The sequence below is a fragment of the Crinia signifera genome, chromosome 3 (assembly GCF_055691185.1).
Source record: "Crinia signifera chromosome 3, ASM5569118v1, whole genome shotgun sequence".
Taxonomy (NCBI): Eukaryota; Metazoa; Chordata; class Amphibia; order Anura; family Myobatrachidae; genus Crinia; species Crinia signifera.
Genome location: NC_139219.1, coordinates 60,000,238 through 60,020,124, shown reverse-complemented (window position 1 = coordinate 60,020,124; position 19,887 = coordinate 60,000,238). Strand labels below are relative to the sequence as shown.

General features: G+C 43.7%; 2 protein-coding genes across 4 annotated transcripts in view; one reads left to right on the top strand and one right to left on the bottom strand.

Moving 5' to 3' along the window:
- Positions 1–9,701, bottom strand: part of PUS10 (pseudouridine synthase 10) — a 73,027-nt gene extending 63,326 nt beyond the window's left edge. The window contains exons 1-2 of one of the 3 annotated variants that reach the window (XM_083175884.1): positions 9,617–9,701; positions 6,745–6,852 (exon numbers count right to left, since the gene is read on the bottom strand). In XM_083175884.1, coding sequence (XP_083032010.1) covers positions 6,745–6,784 — 40 coding nt within the window. In that variant the 5' untranslated portion in view covers positions 6,785–6,852; positions 9,617–9,701. Of the gene's footprint in view, positions 1–6,744; positions 7,061–9,616 lie in introns of those variants that run through there. The other 2 variants (XM_083175883.1, XM_083175882.1) reach the window with 2 other exon arrangements.
- PEX13 (peroxisomal biogenesis factor 13) lies at positions 9,134–16,699 on the top strand. Its single transcript, XM_083175886.1, has 4 exons — positions 9,134–9,290; positions 10,829–11,538; positions 12,691–12,816; positions 14,695–16,699. Exons 1-4 carry the CDS (start codon positions 9,196–9,198, stop codon positions 14,982–14,984), a joined length of 1,221 nt encoding a protein of 406 aa, XP_083032012.1. The 5' UTR covers positions 9,134–9,195; the 3' UTR covers positions 14,985–16,699.
- Positions 16,700–19,887: the final 3,188 nt, after the last annotated feature.

Sequence of the window (19,887 nt, the reverse complement as noted above, 5' to 3'; positions counted from 1 at the left end):
GTAATATGATTTGAATTAGTTAAAAATTAACTTTTATTATTTTTAGTTAAAATATATGAGCCAACTTATGACACACAAACGTTTACACATACCAAACATTAAACATATAAATTCTTGCCAGGGTAAATATCTTTCCCTATTTAGGAGCAAGAAAGTTAGAAAAAGAGCAAAATCACCTATTATATCCTCCTGTCTCTATAATTGGTTTAGGGCAGGTGGGCTTGCTCTTACCGATGAAAAATACAGCGAAATATTTCCTTATTTGTTCCTCGGATGTCTGGTTATGCTCCTCTAAAATTCAATTGGGAGTCTTACTATAGTAAATAGTTTGATTCAGACCTACCCAATTACACCCAACATGAATTACCTATGAGTCACTGTAATTAGCACATGGCGTATGTTTTTCATGAAATAAACAGTGTTATTTGCATAAGGGTAAATAGTTGATAGAAGATAAATGGAAAGGAGAGGAGAAAAAAAGAGGAATCTCCTTCCAGTCTGTAGCTACTGCTGCTGCTTGCTGTGTGTAGTACCGATACCAATGTGGCAAGTGAGCGAGTGCTTTCAGATTTTTCGCCCACTAAAGGAGTTAGCGGGCTTCTGCTGTTGGGGCCCGAATATGTGCAGCCACTTGGTTAACCAAAAGGTCCTTGCAAGCGAGCTACACACACAAGGAATCCAATGAGAGAGCCCGGAAATTAGATATAGGATATGTGGGTGATCCCTCTTCCTAACCCTAGACGCTGCTATTCACCCATTTGCCTCTGGCATTGATGGGAAAATGAGCGATCCTGGGTAGGAGGTGAACACTCGGAAAGATTAGGACCTAATTATGGTCTCACAAGTAGTTTGAGATAAAAAGAGTGGAAACAGAAAAATATTTTAGAAACACTCGCCTTGTGCTTAAAGTTAGTGAAGAGAATATTAGATTTTACTCATTCTTATGGCTTTTAATTGCATCTGTGATATGAATGCTGGGCTATCTATTTTATTACAAATGCGTAGTTACTATAACCCACTGTTCAGAATGGAAATTGTCAGATATAGGGCTGCTTCTCTGTTATGGCCAATTAGCGCTCAATAAATTAACACAATCTTGTAAACCACAATTCTCAAAGGCTGCTTGTAGCTGATTTAGAGATTTTAGTGTCTTCCAAACCGTCCATCCAATGCAGCCCGTCTGTAGTTAGCTTTGTAACTCACTATTCTAGAACATGTGCACAAAATTCAGCATATATCCAAACAATAATTGGTATCCTGCTCTTAAAGGTAAAGGCTTAGTCTAATTTAGCCCAATTAAACCTGTTAGCACAGTATTATAAGCCGTATATCTTTCAGGCTGTTACACAAATGTGGTACATTAGTACTTGGCCTAACGACACAGTGCTATCAATCATACGCACAGAATACAATGTCAGCCTAATTACTATAAATATTAAGGACAGTGTTACCAATCACAGTTACCATTGGTCAGACATTGTGTAATATATCTGCCCTATAGCTCTCAGGCTGCTTGTTCTTATGCACCAATTATTAAAGAAAAAACAGTATATTCGCTGGGTACAGTCTCCCTCACTCAATCCCTATCCAGGGGAGAGTATGAAGACATTAATTAACCTGTAATTACAATACTGCCACAGAAGAATAGAAATAAACACAGTAGTCGCCAGAAATGTTAAGTATGAACCCGGGAACACCCGGTATACTTAGCTGTGTGCTTTGTCTCAGGAGGGCTCTCAATGTATCTTATGGCAGCGGTTCTATTCAGCGGTGTGGGGACACCTAATAGGAATTGTCCTGCAGTCTCATGTTATATGTGCCGAAAGCGTCTGTGTGCCGGGACCTCCGACTATTCTCTGTGCGCTACCTTCTTTTCCTGCGCTGATAAGCAGGGTGGGTATGGAGTCTCCGTGCGGCTCTAGGTGAGCAGACCTATGCCTGTCAGCAGTTCACCCTATACCTCTTCAGCGCTGGAGCGCAATCCACTTCAGCTAATCAGGTGAGCTTGACTCAGTGTCAGATCTCCTGATGAAGCTGTAGCGAAACGGCCGTCTAAACCCTTTCCCCCCGGATGCCAGATTCAATGGCATACACCTGCTACACCCAGCATTAAGGACAGCACGGAGGCTGACATCTCCCTCTCACTGCTGTATGGAGCACCGCTCCCATACTGCCTGATACGCACTGCGGACACAGGCAGAGATCCGATCCCCAAAGCTGCATGGAGATCTGACACTGAGTCAAGCTCACCTGATTAGCTGAAGTGGATTGCGCTCCAGCGCTGAAGAGGTATAGGGAGAACTGCTGACAGGCATAGGTCTGCTCCCCTAGAGCCGCACGGAGACTCCATACCCACCCTGCTTATCAGCGCAGGAAAAGAAGGTAGCGCACAGAGAATAGTCGGAGGTCCCGGCACACAGACGCTTTCGGCACATATAACATGAGACTGCAGGACAATTCCTATTAGGTGTCCCCACACCGCTGAATAGAACCGCTGCCATAAGATACATTGAGAGCCCTCCTGAGACAAAGCACACAGCTAAGTATACCGGGTGTTCCCGGGTTCATACTTAACATTTCTGGCGACTACTGTGTTTATTTCTATTCTTCTGTGGCAGTATTGTAATTACAGGTTAATTAATGTCTTCATACTCTCCCCTGGATAGGGATTGAGTGAGGGAGACTGTACCCAGCGAATATACTGTTTTTTCTTTAATAATTGGTGCATAAGAACAAGCAGCCTGAGAGCTATAGGGCAGATATATTACACAATGTCTGACCAATGGTAACTGTGATTGGTAACACTGTCCTTAATATTTATAGTAATTAGGCTGACATTGTATTCTGTGCGTATGATTGATAGCACTGTGTCGTTAGGCCAAGTACTAATGTACCACATTTGTGTAACAGCCTGAAAGATATACGGCTTATAATACTGTGCTAACAGGTTTAATTGGGCTAAATTAGACTAAGCCTTTACCTTTAAGAGCAGGATACCAATTATTGTTTGGATATATGCTGAATTTTGTGCACATGTTCTAGAATAGTGAGTTACAAAGCTAACTACAGACGGGCTGCATTGGATGGACGGTTTGGAAGACACTAAAATCTCTAAATCAGCTACAAGCAGCCTTTGAGAATTGTGGTTTACAAGATTGTGTTAATTTATTGAGCGCTAATTGGCCATAACAGAGAAGCAGCCCTATATCTGACAATTTCCATTCTGAACAGTGGGTTATAGTAACTACGCATTTGTAATAAAATAGATAGCCCAGCATTCATATCACAGATGCAATTAAAAGCCATAAGAATGAGTAAAATCTAATATTCTCTTCACTAACTTTAAGCACAAGGCGAGTGTTTCTAAAATATTTTTCTGTTTCCACTCTTTTTATCTCAAACTACTTGTGAGACCATAATTAGGTCCTAATCTTTCCGAGTGTTCACCTCCTACCCAGGATCGCTCATTTTCCCATCAATGCCAGAGGCAAATGGGTGAATAGCAGCGTCTAGGGTTAGGAAGAGGGATCACCCACATATCCTATATCTAATTTCCGGGCTCTCTCATTAGATTCCTTGTGTGTTGTTGTTCTACGCATTAATAAGAGATTTTTTTGCACAAATAAAAACCATTTTGTTTTAACTAATCGTTGGTAGAATCTTAGTGACAGAGCGCAGCACTAAACCAATCTCTAGATTCCTTGTGTGTGTAGCTCGCTTGCAAGGACCTTTTGGTTAACCAAGTGGCTGAACATATTCGGGCCCCAACAGCAGAAGCCCGCTAACTCCTTTAGTGGGCGAAAAATCTGAAAGCACTCGCTCACTTGCTACATAGGTATCGGTACAACACACAGCAAGCAGCAGCAGTAGCTACAGACTGGAAGGAGATTCCTCTTTTTTTCTCCTCTCCTTTCCATTTATCTTCTATCAACTATTTACCCTTATGCAAATAACACTGTTTATTTCATGAAAAACATACGCCATGTGCTAATTACAGTGACTCATAGGTAATTCATGTTGGGTGTAATTGGGTAGGTCTGAATCAAACTATTTACTATAGTAAGACTCCCAATTGAATTTTAGAGGAGCATAACCAGACATCCGAGGAACAAATAAGGAAATATTTCGCTGTATTTTTCATCAGTAAGAGCAAGCCCACCTGCCCTAAACCAATTATAGAGACAGGAGGATATAATAGGTGATTTTGCTCTTTTTCTAACTTTCTTGCTCTAAATAGGGAAAGATATTTACCCTGGCAAGAATTTATATGTTTAATGTTTGGTATGTGTAAACGTTTGTGTGTCATAAGTTGGCTCATATATTTTAACTAAAAATAATAAAGGTTAATTTTTAACTAATTCAAATCATATTACTAACAAGTTGTGCCCCAAAAAAAGAGAGAGTACTTTTTCTGTCTTTCTTATGCCATACCATATCACTCTCTAGGGAGCACCTCCACTTATATGACTAATCGATACGACTGTATCAAGCATACTATTTTTCATTGTGGAACATTATATTAATTTATACTAATTATATTGAGTTATTGCAGTGAATACTAGTGCACGGACAAAATTTCCCCTTTTCCCTTTTTCCCATATTGTGATTGTGTTTGTAATCAGGTATTATAGTGAAGGTCTAATAGTGCATAAAATGAAAGGTTTGGAAAAGCGGACCAGTAGAGAAGTTGCCCATAGCAACCAAGCAGTTTTTACAGTACCTATTATTTTATAGGATGTACTTAATAAAAGCAGAGTCTATGCTGAATGGGTGCCATGGACATCTTCACCGCTCTTTTTGTTCATCCTAACAATCGGGTGATTTTATTTTTGGCCCAATCAAAAGGCCCTAAATATTTGAAATACATGCCAAATAATTTTGTTTTTCTTTAAGTAATCGATTTTCTGCCACTCTACACTGAATTTCCATAGTTCTACCCACTGTTCTGGTATAGCGGATTGACAGCGTGTAGATCGACAATAACATGGTTGGCCAGGCTTAGTGAAACACTTGTGTCGATCTTGTGACTGTCAATCATGTCCCCATCGACCTAACTCTTGCGCCTAACGTTCGTTACTGTCGATCTAGATCTGGAGTAGCCAACCCTAGTCCTTGAGAGCTACCAACAGTGAATGTTTTGCAGGTCTCCCCACAGAATCACAAGTGAGCTAATTAGCTCCACCTGTGGATCTTTTAAAATGTGTCAGTGATTAATGAGTGCAGCTGTGCAGCAGCTAGGTTGTCTGGAAAATGTGAACCGTTGGTAGCTCTCGAGGGCTAGGGTTGGCTACCACTGCTCTAGATGCTGTTGACTATCTTTAGGTATCAGGCTAGACACGTTTGACTAAGTGTGATCGATTATAGCAATGTCGATTTAGAGCAACAATCAGATACACCACCCACAAGGAGGCTGATGGAAATAGGATAAGATTATCCTGAATACTTACATGCCACCGGGACTAGGCAAAAAACTGAACCATACCGGGCCAAAGAACGCTAGACCGGACTGCCTAAATTCATACCTCCCAACATGACCCATTCCAGGAGTGACACAATGCTCTGTTTCTGGACTTTCCTCTTAACTTATTATTGCCATCACATGTGTTGAACAGGTTGATTGATACGAGAGGTGCTTGAACACAGGAGATAGCAATTATAAATGAAGGCGGAAGTCCAGATACAGAGCATTTTGTCCCTCCTGGAGAGGGTCATGTTGGGAGGTATGTAAAGTCATCAAACTGCACTGCCATTCCAGAGCTTGCAGTATCCTGTCTGGGTGGTACCTATCCAGTGGGGTGCCTGTGATAGCTGTCATCTTGAAGATAGGGAAGAAGAGATTACAGCCTCCCCTTATGGTCCGGAATAATACAGTTTATACTACATCTCCAGACCTAGCAGGGAGCCTGTAATCTCTCCCTCCCCATCTCTCGGTTGACAGATGTCACAGGAATGTCCTCCAGCCCACCCCCACACAGGCACCCCCTTGACCCTGTCCAGTCCGATGCCCTATTCCAAGCTAGAACACTGCGCAACATTTTAAGATAGCAGACGATATACTCTGTCTTGGCTGACCCGTCATTTGAAATAGCATAGTTGGGACTGTGATTTTTGGGGTTTATTGGGGAAACGCAGAAACAGACGTTTGTAAGTGTGCACCTAGCTTAACTTCATACTGATCAGTCTGTACTGGCTTTAAGGTTAAATAGAATGCATAGAAACTTATATTAGTAAAGAAACATGTGTACATGAGTACATGTGACTGAGAAGCCTCTCGCAGAAAGAAAGGTTTTTCTTGTGCCAAGTGTCTAATGTGGGAGAAGTGGAAAACATTAGTGTTTAAAATTTAACGTCATGATCTGAGAAGTGGAATATGCCAGCAAAGAAATCTGGCTGCAGCATGACACACAGAAATATATGGTTTTAAAACCTTAAGGCTGTTTCTACACTTCTGTTATATAAATATACCCAGGGCACGGGTCTTTAACACTCCCATGTAACAGAATGACAGCTGGTTGTCTACATGATACAGACACAGAACACACAACTCTAACTTGTAACCTTGCAATCAGGTAGGGGGTCTCAAGTTTTGACCATGGGAACCTTGGGTTAGCATAAATATGCAGTACTTAATACACTATCACATAAGTACACTTTAACATTGTATGTATGTATGTGTAATATATATATATATATATATATTATATATATATTACTTCATTCCCTATGACATGCAGGGGCTCTTACCTTCACAGTGTTTAGTAAATGAGTCGCTTAGATACACCATGCAAAGAGCAGAATGGATCAGGGGGAGCTGTATGCGGTGTCTCTGGCACTGTAGTTATGGAGTGTGAGCTGTCAGGAAGGGAACAGGGATCAGACACCTCTCCTAAATATTAAATGCAGCAAAATAATCCTAATTCAAATAAATTAGTACAGTGCTGCATATAACGCACAGACAGGGCACTCGGACCGAACAACGCGTGTCATCAGTAACGAGGGAAGTATTGAGACGACGGACAGTCGGACACGCATGCTGCCAGACTGCTGCAGCAGGAGGGGAAGACTATAACATTCACACAACACCGAGGCAAAAGCGAAGGCTAGCTCCCCCAGCTGTTCTGGAGGCGACACTACAGACACACACAATGATGTTAAATATTACTGTGTGTTATTCAATTCAAGTGATTGCCTGTTTCCCATGATATTCAATCTATTAAAAGTGTTCACTGCCCCATAGTGACTGCATACTTGCCTACCTGAATCTCTCCATGAGGGAGAAAATGCTCTGTTCCTAGGCTTCCCTGGTAATGTAGGATTACCATCACCTGTGGTGAGCTAGTTAATTGTTAAGAAAGGCATACCTCCCTGGGACCCCGGTGGCGGGACAGGGTGCGCGTCAATTTTTTTGGGGCGCGGCCTGTTTGAAAGGGGGCATGGCCTATACTCGTTGCGCTGCTATGAGGCCATGCCCCTGTTTTCCACCGCGGTGGGGGCATGCCCCCAGCCCCTCTGCCCCCCCCCCCCCTCTGCCGCAGGACACTGCCGGCGGAGGGAAGGACGCAGGAATGTCCCAAAATATCGTGACGTTCCCACGATAAGTGGGACAGTTGGGAGGTATGAGAAAGGTGTTTCCCCACAGGTGATGGCAATCATACATTACCAGGGAAGTCCAGGTACAGAAAATTTTCTCCTCATGGAGAGAGTCAGGTAGGCAAGTATGCCCCATAGGGCTCCAACAAACACTTTTGTACGAAGTTTGGCTGATTTCTGCCCACAGTGGGTGCAATTACCAGTGTTAAAACTGCTGCAACGGCACATAGCACCCTTTGCTATGAATAGATTTTGCCCCAGTGACTGGTAAAGGGTAGTCGGGTAATGCTGTGTACACACAGGGGCGATAGGGGCTATAATCGCTGGGAATATGGTCGCAGGCGACCATATTGCCAGTGATTGGAGTGCGCACCAGCGATAAATCGGCGGGTGCGCGCTCCCGTTTTCTGCCCCATTGTAATCGCTGGTCGCAGGAGCTTGCTCCTGCGACCAGCTAATTACCTCTGCAGCTCCCCCAGCAGAGGTCCTTTTCATCAGCGACCATCTCTGGTCGCTGATGCAAAGGAGACACTGGGCAATATATTGCTCAGGAATATATTGCTAGCAATATATTGCTGGGCAATATATCTCCCCCCGTGTGTACGGGGCTTTAACCCGCTATTTCCAGTGTTTATTTTCCTGATCATTTAATTAGATAGGAGACCACTTATATGTAAACACCCTATGTAAACACTGCCATAAAGTAGAAATGGCCCTTCCGATGTATCTCAAATTAATTTATACAAGTAATCTAGGGTTGCCTACTTCCTGGCTGCCCACAGGAAGAGAGTTAGGTCTAAATTCAAGTGGGCTAAGGGAAATAGTGATGTGACAGAGGAGGAGAGGGGGGCGGAGAGAGGAGGAGCAAGATCGGAACAAGGGGACCCAAGGGGACCCTCGCGGGCTAGCTTTGCTCGCAATGCTTCGGGCACAGTGGCTCGCTTTCCTTCACTCGCCACCTGGTTACTAAAGGCAACCAGTGGTGACGTGGATACTGAAGGAGCAAGCACCCCGGCCTTGTTCCTCCCCCTGGGCGTGGAAGGTCCTTTAGCCCACTACAATTTAGCAACTACCTCAGGGAGAGGGCAGCCAGTTCAGTGAGGCACGGGGGGCAGGGCCACCGACAGGGCAGGATGGGCTGGGGTGGCTCACGGACGATCAGTGTGGGGGCATGGCCAACGCGTTTGCATTATAATTTTTTTATTTTTCATTAGACACAGGATTATACAGTCAATTAATTTAGCATTTTTTAAAAGTAATAGATATTAATATTAGAGGAGGCATTCAGTGTTATATAGTTAAGTTACAACACAAACATAATTGCTAATATAGCATGAGTGTTTTAGAATAATAGTATATAATGTACATTTAAGAACTTTTAATACAATAGCGCCATATTTTATTTTTTTAAATCTCGAAAATATGTTTCTGTGTTAGATTGTTCAGGCCTGTGAATGGCTCATCAGTTCCGCGTTGACATCGGTAACCGATTGGCATAGCCTGTGTGTGGCACTTCAGGTTAGCCTGTGTAATAGATTGGCCGGGTCTGTGGATGGCAGGAGGTCTATTCTTAGACTGTCGGCGATAGATTACTCAGGCCTGTGTATGGCACTGCAGTGGAGCGGGATGGCGGCGCAGCCTCCTCCTAAACCGTGGGAGACGCGGCGGGTCCTGGGCGGAATACCCACCACCTCCTTTCAGTGAGTGCACACCGCCAGATAGGGGGACGGGAGGGTGAGCGAGTTGCGGGCCCCGGTACAGTGCGGGGTGGGGGTGGTGGACCCGGGAGCTGTAACCCCAGTAGTGCGGTACTGTATAGCGGACCCGGGGGTCCCAGCAGTCCCTTTACCCACACTGTCCTCTACTGAGTGGGGTCACTGGCGGGGGGTTATCACTGTGGTCTTCGCTCTGTGTACAGGGCACAGCAGGGTCCAAAGGGCCACTGCTAGTTCCTGTGCCTGTCTTATCAGCCCCAGCAGGCACATTCCTTGAAAGCCTGTCACGGGTACCTCCACCGTGTACATACCTCAGCAGCAGCAGTGTCAGTAACCCAGTGCTAGTCCTATAGGCACACTGGTATCTATCACTGTGTCTATCTTTTGCAGGCATCTGAATTCAGCTTTGGCATTGAAAGCTAACCATGCATTCTGGTGTGAGGGGCTCAAGTCCAGAACATGGGGCTAGCAGAAATATACTGCCTCAGGACACTATTGGTGTGAACGCATATTGGTGCGGCTTAGAGCATGTGAGCGTGTCCTGCAGATCTTTGTGGTGTCACATGACCTCTGTCACCCCCACATTTTACTTAGCAGTTGGTTCTGCAAGCTTGTGTTTATATCTGACTACAATTGAGCATTCGTAAAGATAACATATCCATGTTCCTTATGATATAGAGATAACATCAATGTCACTGAATCCTGACACTGTATACAGTTTTTTTTTCATGTGATTTAGCTCATGGGTTGCTCTATCAAAGTAAAAGCTTTGAACACACAATGCCCATGTCACAGCCAGGCTCCTCTGCAAATTATACATATGACAAGTCCTGGTTCATGTTTTTCATTAAGCAGTTGCCCCTCGTGTTCTCACCTGTTTATGCATGTGCTTCTCAGTACAGTCCGGCCACCACTCAGATAAGGCTTTAATTGCATCATGGAGAAGTATTTTATTAATTATAGACCTGGTGTCATCTGTGGAAATAGAACTACCCCAATTTTCCTGTAAGGACATGCTAAAGCGGCGTCAGGGCATGCCTGGATGTATAGTGCCACAGCTCACATACCGCTAAAGGTGCGTACACACATTCAGATTTTCTTTCTGATATATCTGGTGGGAACATAAACCTGGAAATGTATGGGAGCAACTGACAATCAAAAAATTGTTCCCAAACACTTGAAAACAGACAGTGGTCAGTCAGACAAATAGTTTAATCATTCTGATATAACAAATTTATTAAAGCATATATTTTTTTTTCTGTTTTCCTGCATTTGGGTGGAAATTTTTGATTGTCATATGGTCCCATACATTTCCAGGTTTTTGTTCCAACCATATAGATCAGACAGAAAATCTGTACTTGTGTATGAACCTTCTGACAATGTGTTTGTAGTACAGCCTAGATACAAGGTACTGGTATTTTGTTTAGGCTTGAGTAACTCCCTGTATTGTAGTCATGAGAGTGAGTAGAATTTAAGATCTTTTGTAAGCTATTCTTATGTTTAGTGTTTATTATTATTTGCAGATCAGCTGACTTGAGAACTAGTACCCTCACCAGACCAGGACATCCAGCTCTTAGCAGGGTGCCACCGCCTGTCCTACCTAGACCATCTGAACAGACGAGAGCAAGTTCACTCAACACCTATCGGCCTGCGTACAATTCCTACTCCACTGGTTTTGGCTCTTACGGCAGTTATGGCAGCTCACTTTATGGCAGTTATAGTCCATACAGCTACGGGTACGGTAGTGGAATGGGCTACAACAGATTCCAGACAGATGAAGTACCTCCTAGCAGGTTTGTGCGCCAAGCTGAGGAAAGTAGCCGCGGAGCGTTCCAGTCCATTGAAAGTATTGTTCATGCTTTTGCCTCGGTCAGTATGATGATGGAGGCCACCTTCTCTGCTGTTTATAACAGCTTCAGAGCTGTTTTAGATGTAGCAAACCACTTCTCCAGGCTGAAGATTCACTTTACAAAGGTGTTTTCAGCTTTTGCACTTGTCAGGACAATCCGGTTCCTTTTCCGCCGTTTGCAGAGACTTATGGGTCTTCGGAAGGGTTCAGAGAATGAGGATTTGTGGAGTGAAAGTGCCGGGACCGTGGCTCAACTTGGTACTGAGAATGATGCCACCAATACTTCCAAGTCGTGGCCGATTTTTTTATTCTTTGCTGTCATTCTTGGAGGCCCGTACCTTATTTGGAAACTCCTATCCAGCGGTAATGCTGAAAGTACTGATGGTAAGTTCTACTCCACAGACTTATATATGAATTTTCTTAAACACCTGCATGGCATCTGCCTAATGAGCAAATAAATCACCATGTTATTGCGTATGCCCCTTTCACACCAGAAGATGCAGGGACTTACCCGTGAATTTGTTCCCCGGATCATGCAGGGACATTCCTGGGTTTGCCCGTTTCACACCAGTCTAGTGCATTTTCTGGTGTGAGGGTGAACCCGGCAGCTCCGTGTTCCCAGCAGTCGGGCGGGAGCAGGGCACCAGGCAGCTCCGTCCCTAGCCGGGAAGCCGGTGAGTAGCTTTCACACCAGCCAGCAACCCTGCTAGCTAGCAGGGATGAAATCCCGGCACCTCCGTCCCAGAATTTCGGCCCAGGAGCCTTTCTCACCAGCGCTAGTGCTCGGTTGTTCCTGGGGCCAACCCGAGAATTATGGCTGGTGGGAAAGGGGTATTAGCAAAATGTAGAGAGAGCGCCTTAAAATATCTGTTAAAAATGCCAGTGCCGCTCACATCGACTACTTTTTTGGGTGCAATATTTACCTAAACTTCAATTAATTGGCTTTGCTGTATTTGTATTTATTTATACTAAAAGATCAGTCGCTGTGAGCGATGCAGGCATTTTTAATGGTTATTTTGAGGATCGCGTACAGCAGGGCAATTGCGGCCCTCCAGATGTTGAGGAACTACACATCCCAGCATGCCTTGCATCAGTTTCAGCATGGCCACATAGCAAAACTAATGCAAAGCATCCTGGGATGTGTAGTTCCTCAACATCTGGAGGGCCGCAATTGCCCAGCGCTGGCGTACAGTAAAGTTGACACTCAAAGAGTTAAGTGTGAAAAACAGAATAAATGCTCTATTATTACTGTGTGTGAATTTTACTTTGTTCCTTTCAATCTGAAAACAATAATGACCAGAAATGCAGACATGTGGACTGGACCTATGTGGCTTTCCAATTCATTAGGGAAGAGTCATTCTGAATACTTGGTATCTCAATGTCCTTGGTCCTTAGTGAATTGATCATCTGTATTCTCAGGTCTGTTCCTTTCTGAGTATTTAGTTTAATATCTGCATGCTGGGATGTCCACGTGGTGATACTAATCTGGTGTGTGTGCCTGTCACGCTGGCTTAAACAGTGTAATTCTTTCTTTAGAAAACATAAACTGGGCGAGCGGGCAAGATGACCATGTTGTGGGAAGGGCAGAATATGACTTCACTGCTGCCTCAGAAGAGGAGATTTCCTTCCATGCTGGTGATTTACTCAACCTGGCTCCCAAAGGTAACCTTTTTTTCCCTCCTACCTGGGTATTTATTGGCTTATGCACATATATTCTCCTGCTAAGCTTAATAGCTGACTAATCTAATTAAAGGGATTATTATCTTCATATACATTTCATTTACTGGTCTAGACATGCTGTGGTGTGTATTTTACTTAATAGATTGCTTTTTATTTATTTTAAAGCTTGGGCTGATGGGCATTTTATTCTGATGCCAGAACGAATGCCCGTTGCTTCAGTATATACCCAGCTTTTGTTGCGTATTTAGTACACTTCTATTTGATTGTTTTGTTGTCCTTGGATGTGGCACATTGAAAACATCCATCCTCTAGGGAGCAGGTACAGATGGTGAATTATGGCCATTATTCTGGTTCACTTGCAAAGGCAAATTCCTCCTCAAACGGACAAAACCATGTGCACTGCAGGTGAGGCAGATGTAAATTGTGCAGAGAGAGTTAGATTTGGGCGGGGTTTTACTTCAAAGTGAGATCTATATTGCAGTGTAAAAATAAAGCAGTCAGTATTTCCCTGCAAAGAAACAAAATAACTCACCCAAATCTAACTCTCTGCACATGTTACATCTGCCCCACCTGCAGTGCACATGGTTTTGTCCATTTGAGAAGGAATTTGCCTTTGCGAGTGAACCAGAATAAGGGCCTATATCAGGAGGACCTGCTGCAAGGTAATACACATGTAACTAATAAACCATTGAGGAGGAGGCAGAGTTGATAGTAATTGTGCCCCGAACAGCAAGCGCAACTGTGTTAATTGAAAAAGGCACAATTGTAACACACCTGCATGCACATGCGTAGTAGAAGGCACCAACTAGCCCCACTAGAGCATTCACAATAAGCAGATTGCTAATGCTGAAGATTCTATATGCAGCCTCTCTGATTACCCATAAATAAAGTAGGGACTGGGTATATGGGCAAGTCGCAACATTTAGTGGAAGCACCTTGGTCCTCCCTCCTCTTGATTGGTTGATGTGCACCTCTTGTGGGCTGGGTTGTTGGCAGGCACACAGTAATTTGCTCCACCCGTCTCTGTGTTGTCGTGGCTCCCCAGTATATTGTGCGCTGTAGATGTGCATTCAAAAAAACAAGCAGGGCACATTTCATCAGCTATGAGTCGGGAAGGTTATGGCACCCTGCCATAACAGCTTAGCAGGAACACTGTATGTAACATGCTGTACCTGTGCTCACAATTCTCAGAACTGTATTTTGGGTTTTATTAGACTGCTGCCTCCCACCCTTATCCCATTTCTCCAAGCCCAGTTCGGCATAAGAGTTAATCAACTGTGCTTTGCCACATGTGTGCCAACTTGAAAAATGGCTATATAGGTTGAGTATCCCTTATTTGAATTGCTCGGGATCATGAGGAATTTTTCCGTTTAAAAAAAAAAAATTTTTAACATACTTACGCGGTCTCCCGGTGGTGCCTCGATAGTCCCCCGACATCCACAGCGGCCTTCACGATCGTCTTCAGCATTTCCAGGGGTGCATTGTATGGGCGCGCTTTTTACGCACTCGCGCAATGCACCCCTGGGACCGGAGTTGCCTCTGAAGAGGATCCTGAAGCCTGCCATGGACGCGGGGGGACGAGGTAAGTATGGAAAAAGTGGCAGGGGGTAAAAAAAACACACAAAAATCACTGAAATATTAATAACCACGGTTTTTGGAATATTTCGGTTTTTGCTATACAGATAAGGGATACTTAACCTGTACTACCTGGTGTATCCCTTGGTCTCTAGACACACAACAGCATACATATGTCTTACACAAAAAGATATGTGGATACAAAAGCTTGTCACTTGCTAGACATTACCGTTTAGTCTATACTTTTACTTTAATTGATATTTATTGTGTTGTGAATTATTTCAGAGCAACAGCCTAAAATAAGAGGATGGCTGCTCGGAAGCTTGGACGGACAAACAACAGGATTTGTTCCAACAAATTACATCAAAATCCTTGGCAAAAGAAAAGGCAAGAAAGCAGAAGAGAAGACACAGGAACAGCAACCGCTCCCCAGCAAGTCGTCCCCGAGTGGGGCAGCAGCTGTCACCACGTTGGAAGAGCAAGAAGCCGCGCTAGAGTCTGTTTTTGTGGAAACTAACAACCCGGCATGTGATATTGATGCAAACATAAGCCACAGAGACACATTTGATCTATAGACACACACACACACCTCTTGGGAGAATGGCAAGGTTAGGGTGTATTGCACTGCAGTTAGCGAAGAGCCATATAATATATGTATAAGGTGGTCAGCCTTCACTGGATCACACTGCCACTTGTGCGGATGTGCTATAAGATGCATAGACTTAGAGAAGGGTGTACAGCTGCTCACACACTAGACTAACTGCTTAATAAAAGGGAATTCTATCCAATCATTTGTTAAAATAATATATTTATGGGGGTTTTGGTCTCCCTGACCCACAGCTGCACCATCCTTTCTTTTGTTGCATGTTTAGAGACATTGAGCGGAAATAATGGCTTGCGCTCGTACCCCAGCTCTGGGATACTGATTGTCCTTTTCCCAGTAGGTAGTGACTTCTGTCTCTGTTAATCCAATTTACGGAGAGGTAGAAAGCCACCTATTTTCTGTAGCCATATTTCTGTCTTTATATTTATTTCATTTCCTTGAAATATTTGAGAAAATGGTTCGATAGCCGCTTGTACTTTAGTACAGGCGGCAAAAAACCAACTCTGCCTGGGAACCCAGAGAAGACTGCATTATGCTTAATTGTTGGGTTCTTTTCACCTCTTGGATTTGTTGGATCCATTCTTAATCTTGTACACATTAGAGTTGAACAATGATTACTGAAATCAAAATCCTGTACTCTGTCCTCAATTCTACTAGAGCATTTTGTGTTTGCAAAGTCTCCCTGCAACATATTGTATTATATGCATAATGAATAAAGGAATGGTGTTCCTAGCTCCCCCTCCCTCCCCCCCCCCAACCTGTGCCCCCACTCTGTCCAGTATGTCGTCCTACTCTATTAGGGTCTGTCCAGTCTCCCCCTGTGCATGCATGTTGGGGACAGGACAGACCTTACAGAATAATTATATAGTTGAACGCACTGATAGGACTCCATTATATATTTTCGAGTATTAATTCTCTTGAACGATGCACACAATTTTGATTACATTTTCTGTAAATTATGCTTTAAGAATGCATGTGAAGTGGAGCAACGGAGCTTTATTCCATACTTGCCTACCTGACCCTCTCCATGAGGGAGAAAATGCTCTGTTCCTGGACTTCCCCGGAAATGTATGATTGCCATCACCTGTGGTGAAACACCTTTACCTAGCTCCCCACAGGTGATGACAATCATACATTACCAGGGAAGTCCAGGAACAGAGCCTTTACTCCCTCATGGAGAGGGTCAGGTAGGCTCATTCTGACACCGAAACAAATCTCCTTCAGCCTGGGTTGCCTGTACAAGCTTGAATGATGTTAATGAAGAACGGAAAAATCACAGGTTCCGTCATTCATTAGCATACATTGTGGCTAGTGGTATAATCAGGCTTGATGTGCAGAACATCAAATTTGACCTTGCCGAATGTGACCGTGGGAACGTGCATATCACCGGGATGCACTTGTTGGAGATATATCGATCTGCCTGACCAGGTGGCATATTGCTCAGCGTGTACCCAGTTTATGTGTTTGTTATGGGGTTTTACAGTACAAACTAATTTCTAAATCATAAAAAATGAGTACTGTGTGAAGACGGTCAGATTGTAATGAGAATATGGATGCTGCCCACCCACACTTTGTTCCGGCACTGTGCTGGATTATCCATTTTGCTAGACTGACAGCGGTCAGGTTATACACCTCTGACTCACTAGTGTCAGTTCACGTGAATTAAAGATTAAGTTTAATATTTAATTCTCATTTGTTAGTTGTTTAATTTACACAGTGCAGGCAAGTGGTAACCCAATAGCCCATATTTAATGCAGCCAGTTAAATGGTGGGGATCACCGAAAACAAGCGACCCTTGCGCCGGCCGCTCACCCTCTTCTACGTTCCGGGGGAACCCTCGCTGGGTTCGCTGGGTCAGGGGACAGCGATGATTCCTCCAAACTCTTATGGCTATTGCAGGGAGTCTCGCTGTTTTAACAGCCGCACAAGCCGTTTCTTCGTCGCTGCAAAAACCTAGCGACAGGGGCACGGCGTGTGCAGGGGGTCAATAGAATACTGACCATACTGGGAGGACAGTTAAGCCGGGCACATGCTGAAGTGATGTAGGCATGGTATGTAATTCTAGACCAATTTGGAAGGACATGTTGTCTAGTGGGTATCGATGTGCGGGACGTCAAATAAGACTATATCGCTAATGACTGCATTAAGTGTAATGAAGGAAGTATCGATATGACGCTCTGACCATCTTTACATTGCTTGATGTGTATCTGTGTGCACATGGCTCCAGTGTGTACCCAGCAAAAGATGAACACCATATTTTCACTGTCTATTAGTATAGGTATTATGAAGCAGCAGACTAATAACATCGTTCCCTGCCGCTCTGTGATATTGCCACTTCCTTGTGCCCTTCCATAAACACAGCTCCCTGGCACACCCTGCAGTTAACACCATGCTCCACTGGACACTGATCAGACGTGACCTTTTCCACATCTGAAATCGCTCTTTATTCCTCAAGTCCCATCTCTGCGGTCGGCAGCATTCTGCTTTCTCTTACAGCCGGTAGACCCTAGTTTAGTCTGGTATGAACACTCTGGGTTCATTCCTTCCTCTCACAGCACCACAAAGAGTTGTAATCGCGTCTCCCCCTCCTTAACTGCCAACTGCTGTGATTCCTTTCTGGCATTGCTATAGCTCTCAGGCTGGTGGCTGTGTGCAGCTCTGGGTGTAACACCAGACCCTCATTAATTCCAGACACTGATCTCTGGGTTACATTTAGAAAAGTTACTAATGCACAGGCACCTTAATTCCATAGAAAGTATGCCACAATGAATTGTAGCAGATATAGCAACATTCTAGTGATGACGAGATTTGGGGGAGTAAATGGAGAGAAATAAAGTATTAACCAATAAGCTGCTAAGGGCGGGTACACACTAGGTCTAGGACAATATTGGGATGATTTGACGTATTAGGCCAACAAATGATCTATTGCAATGTTTCTTATACTATTTTGCTCTGGGACAACGTTGGACAATAATAATAATCCCAGGTCCCCAGCAAGTTACTTCAGAATTGTCGCCACACAGCATTGTGGAGGCAAAAAATGATGCGAGGATTCTGAATTAAAAGACGATTCAACTTTAGTCAAACTCAATCAGCATGTTTAATCACTTAAAAACCAGACTAATTGTTACTCCACTAATAATGGTTTGTCCGGGCCGTGTAGTTTGTTGTTTTGCTACAAAAGATTGCAAGATATTTTTTGCCCCCAAAAAATAATTTAAATTCTTCATGTTTGTAGCTAATTAAATAAATATGTTTTTACTAATTGGTATTTTCAGTTTATGTTCTGAATAGTCTCGTTTGTGTTATTTATGTATAAATTTGTGAATATCTTGGTACAATACACACTTTTAGTACTTGCCTCTCCTGCAGCTGGGTTATCTGTACTGAGGGGGTCATTCTGATTCACTCGAAAAGGCACAATCACACTCTATTGGACAAAACCATATATATGCACAGCAGGTGGGGCAGATGTAACATGTGCAGAGAGAGTTAGATTTGGGTGTTTTATTGTTTCTGTGCAGGGTAAACACTGGCTGTTTTATTTTTACACTGCAATATAGATATCAGTTTGAAGTACAAACCCCACCCAAATCTAACTCTCTCTGCACATGTTACATCCGCCCCACCTGCAGTGCATATGGTTTTGTCCATTAGAGAGTGATTGTGCCTTTCCGAGTAAATCAGAAGAACCCCTTGAGCTCTCCATGCCCCTGTCCTCCACCTATCTCCACTATTGGTATCTTATTGACTTCATTGGATTTGTAATCCTAAAAAGCAATGCAGGCTATTGGTTCAAACCTAGTGCTGTTTGTAATGCAGCAGAGAACCAGGATGCAAAGAGAGTATTTGCTAAGAATAGAGGAATCCCGCGATCATTTGTATCATAACCCAGATGGAGAAGTCTTTCTTGTGCATGTATGTTTGTAAGGCAGTACATGGATAAATGCATTTATTTATTTTTTTAATTCTTAAAATTACATGATCCACACGTCAGGATGCCGGCATTCATAATACCGATGCCATAATCCTGACTACTGCCAGAAGACCAGTGCCAGATTACTGACAACAATGCCGAACGGTGTGTAACCGGTGAGCACTAGCATCATGCTAGGAAAGGAAGAGGGTTATGTATAGGTTGCGGGGGGGGGGGGGAGGGGGGGGTTTAGTTTGCGTGAAGTATGGGGCTTTAGAAGGATTTTGTCAGAAAGAGTGAAATAGAATAAGGCCCATAGTGCAGGAGTCTACTGAACTACTTGAAAGGAGGGTTCATATACACAGATACTTTGCTCTCTTAAACTGGATACACACTAACAGGTGCACCAAACCAGTTCATGTTTTCCACACCACCTGTGTATCTGTAGAATGTTGAGTGAAAGGGGTATGGGGAATGAGTTTGTGCACAAGCAAAGATAAGGATTGATCAAAGATCCACCATTAGAGATAAGTTTGAACCAAATGGTATAGATATTGTAACACAAGTGGAGGTGCACCCCGGAGAGTCATATATTGTGGGTTTGGAGAAAGGAAGGCACTCTCTCTTTGTGGGGGCACTCTTATTTGTAACATTTAACTTTTAATCAAAAAGTATTAAAAATGAATTCATAGCAAATCCATGTTTAAAGACACACTCAGGCCCTTATTCTGATTGACGCGTACTTTCCCGCATACTTTCGGATCGCGTCTTTACGGCGTCTGCGCATGCGTGGAGAACGCCACGCGCATGTGCCACGCCTTGACTCCGTACCTGTTCGGGCAAATCCCGTACAAAACTGGTCACCGCAATCATTCGGGAAATATGGGCGTATTATGGGCGTCATGCGGAATGACACATGGGCGTAGTTTCAAAGTGGGCAAAACGGGGCGGAAACATG

Bases quoted from the DNA above. Each gene is read 5' to 3' on its own strand.
- PEX13 (XM_083175886.1), top strand. From the start codon at position 9,196: ATGGCACTGCAGTGGAGCGGGATGGCGGCGCAGCCTCCTCCTAAACCG. The intron at 11,539-12,690 runs GTAAGTTCTACT...TTCTTTCTTTAG, and splicing joins TAATGCTGAAAGTACTGATG to AAAACATAAACTGGGCGAGC. The intron at 12,817-14,694 runs GTAACCTTTTTT...GAATTATTTCAG, and splicing joins ACTCAACCTGGCTCCCAAAG to AGCAACAGCCTAAAATAAGA.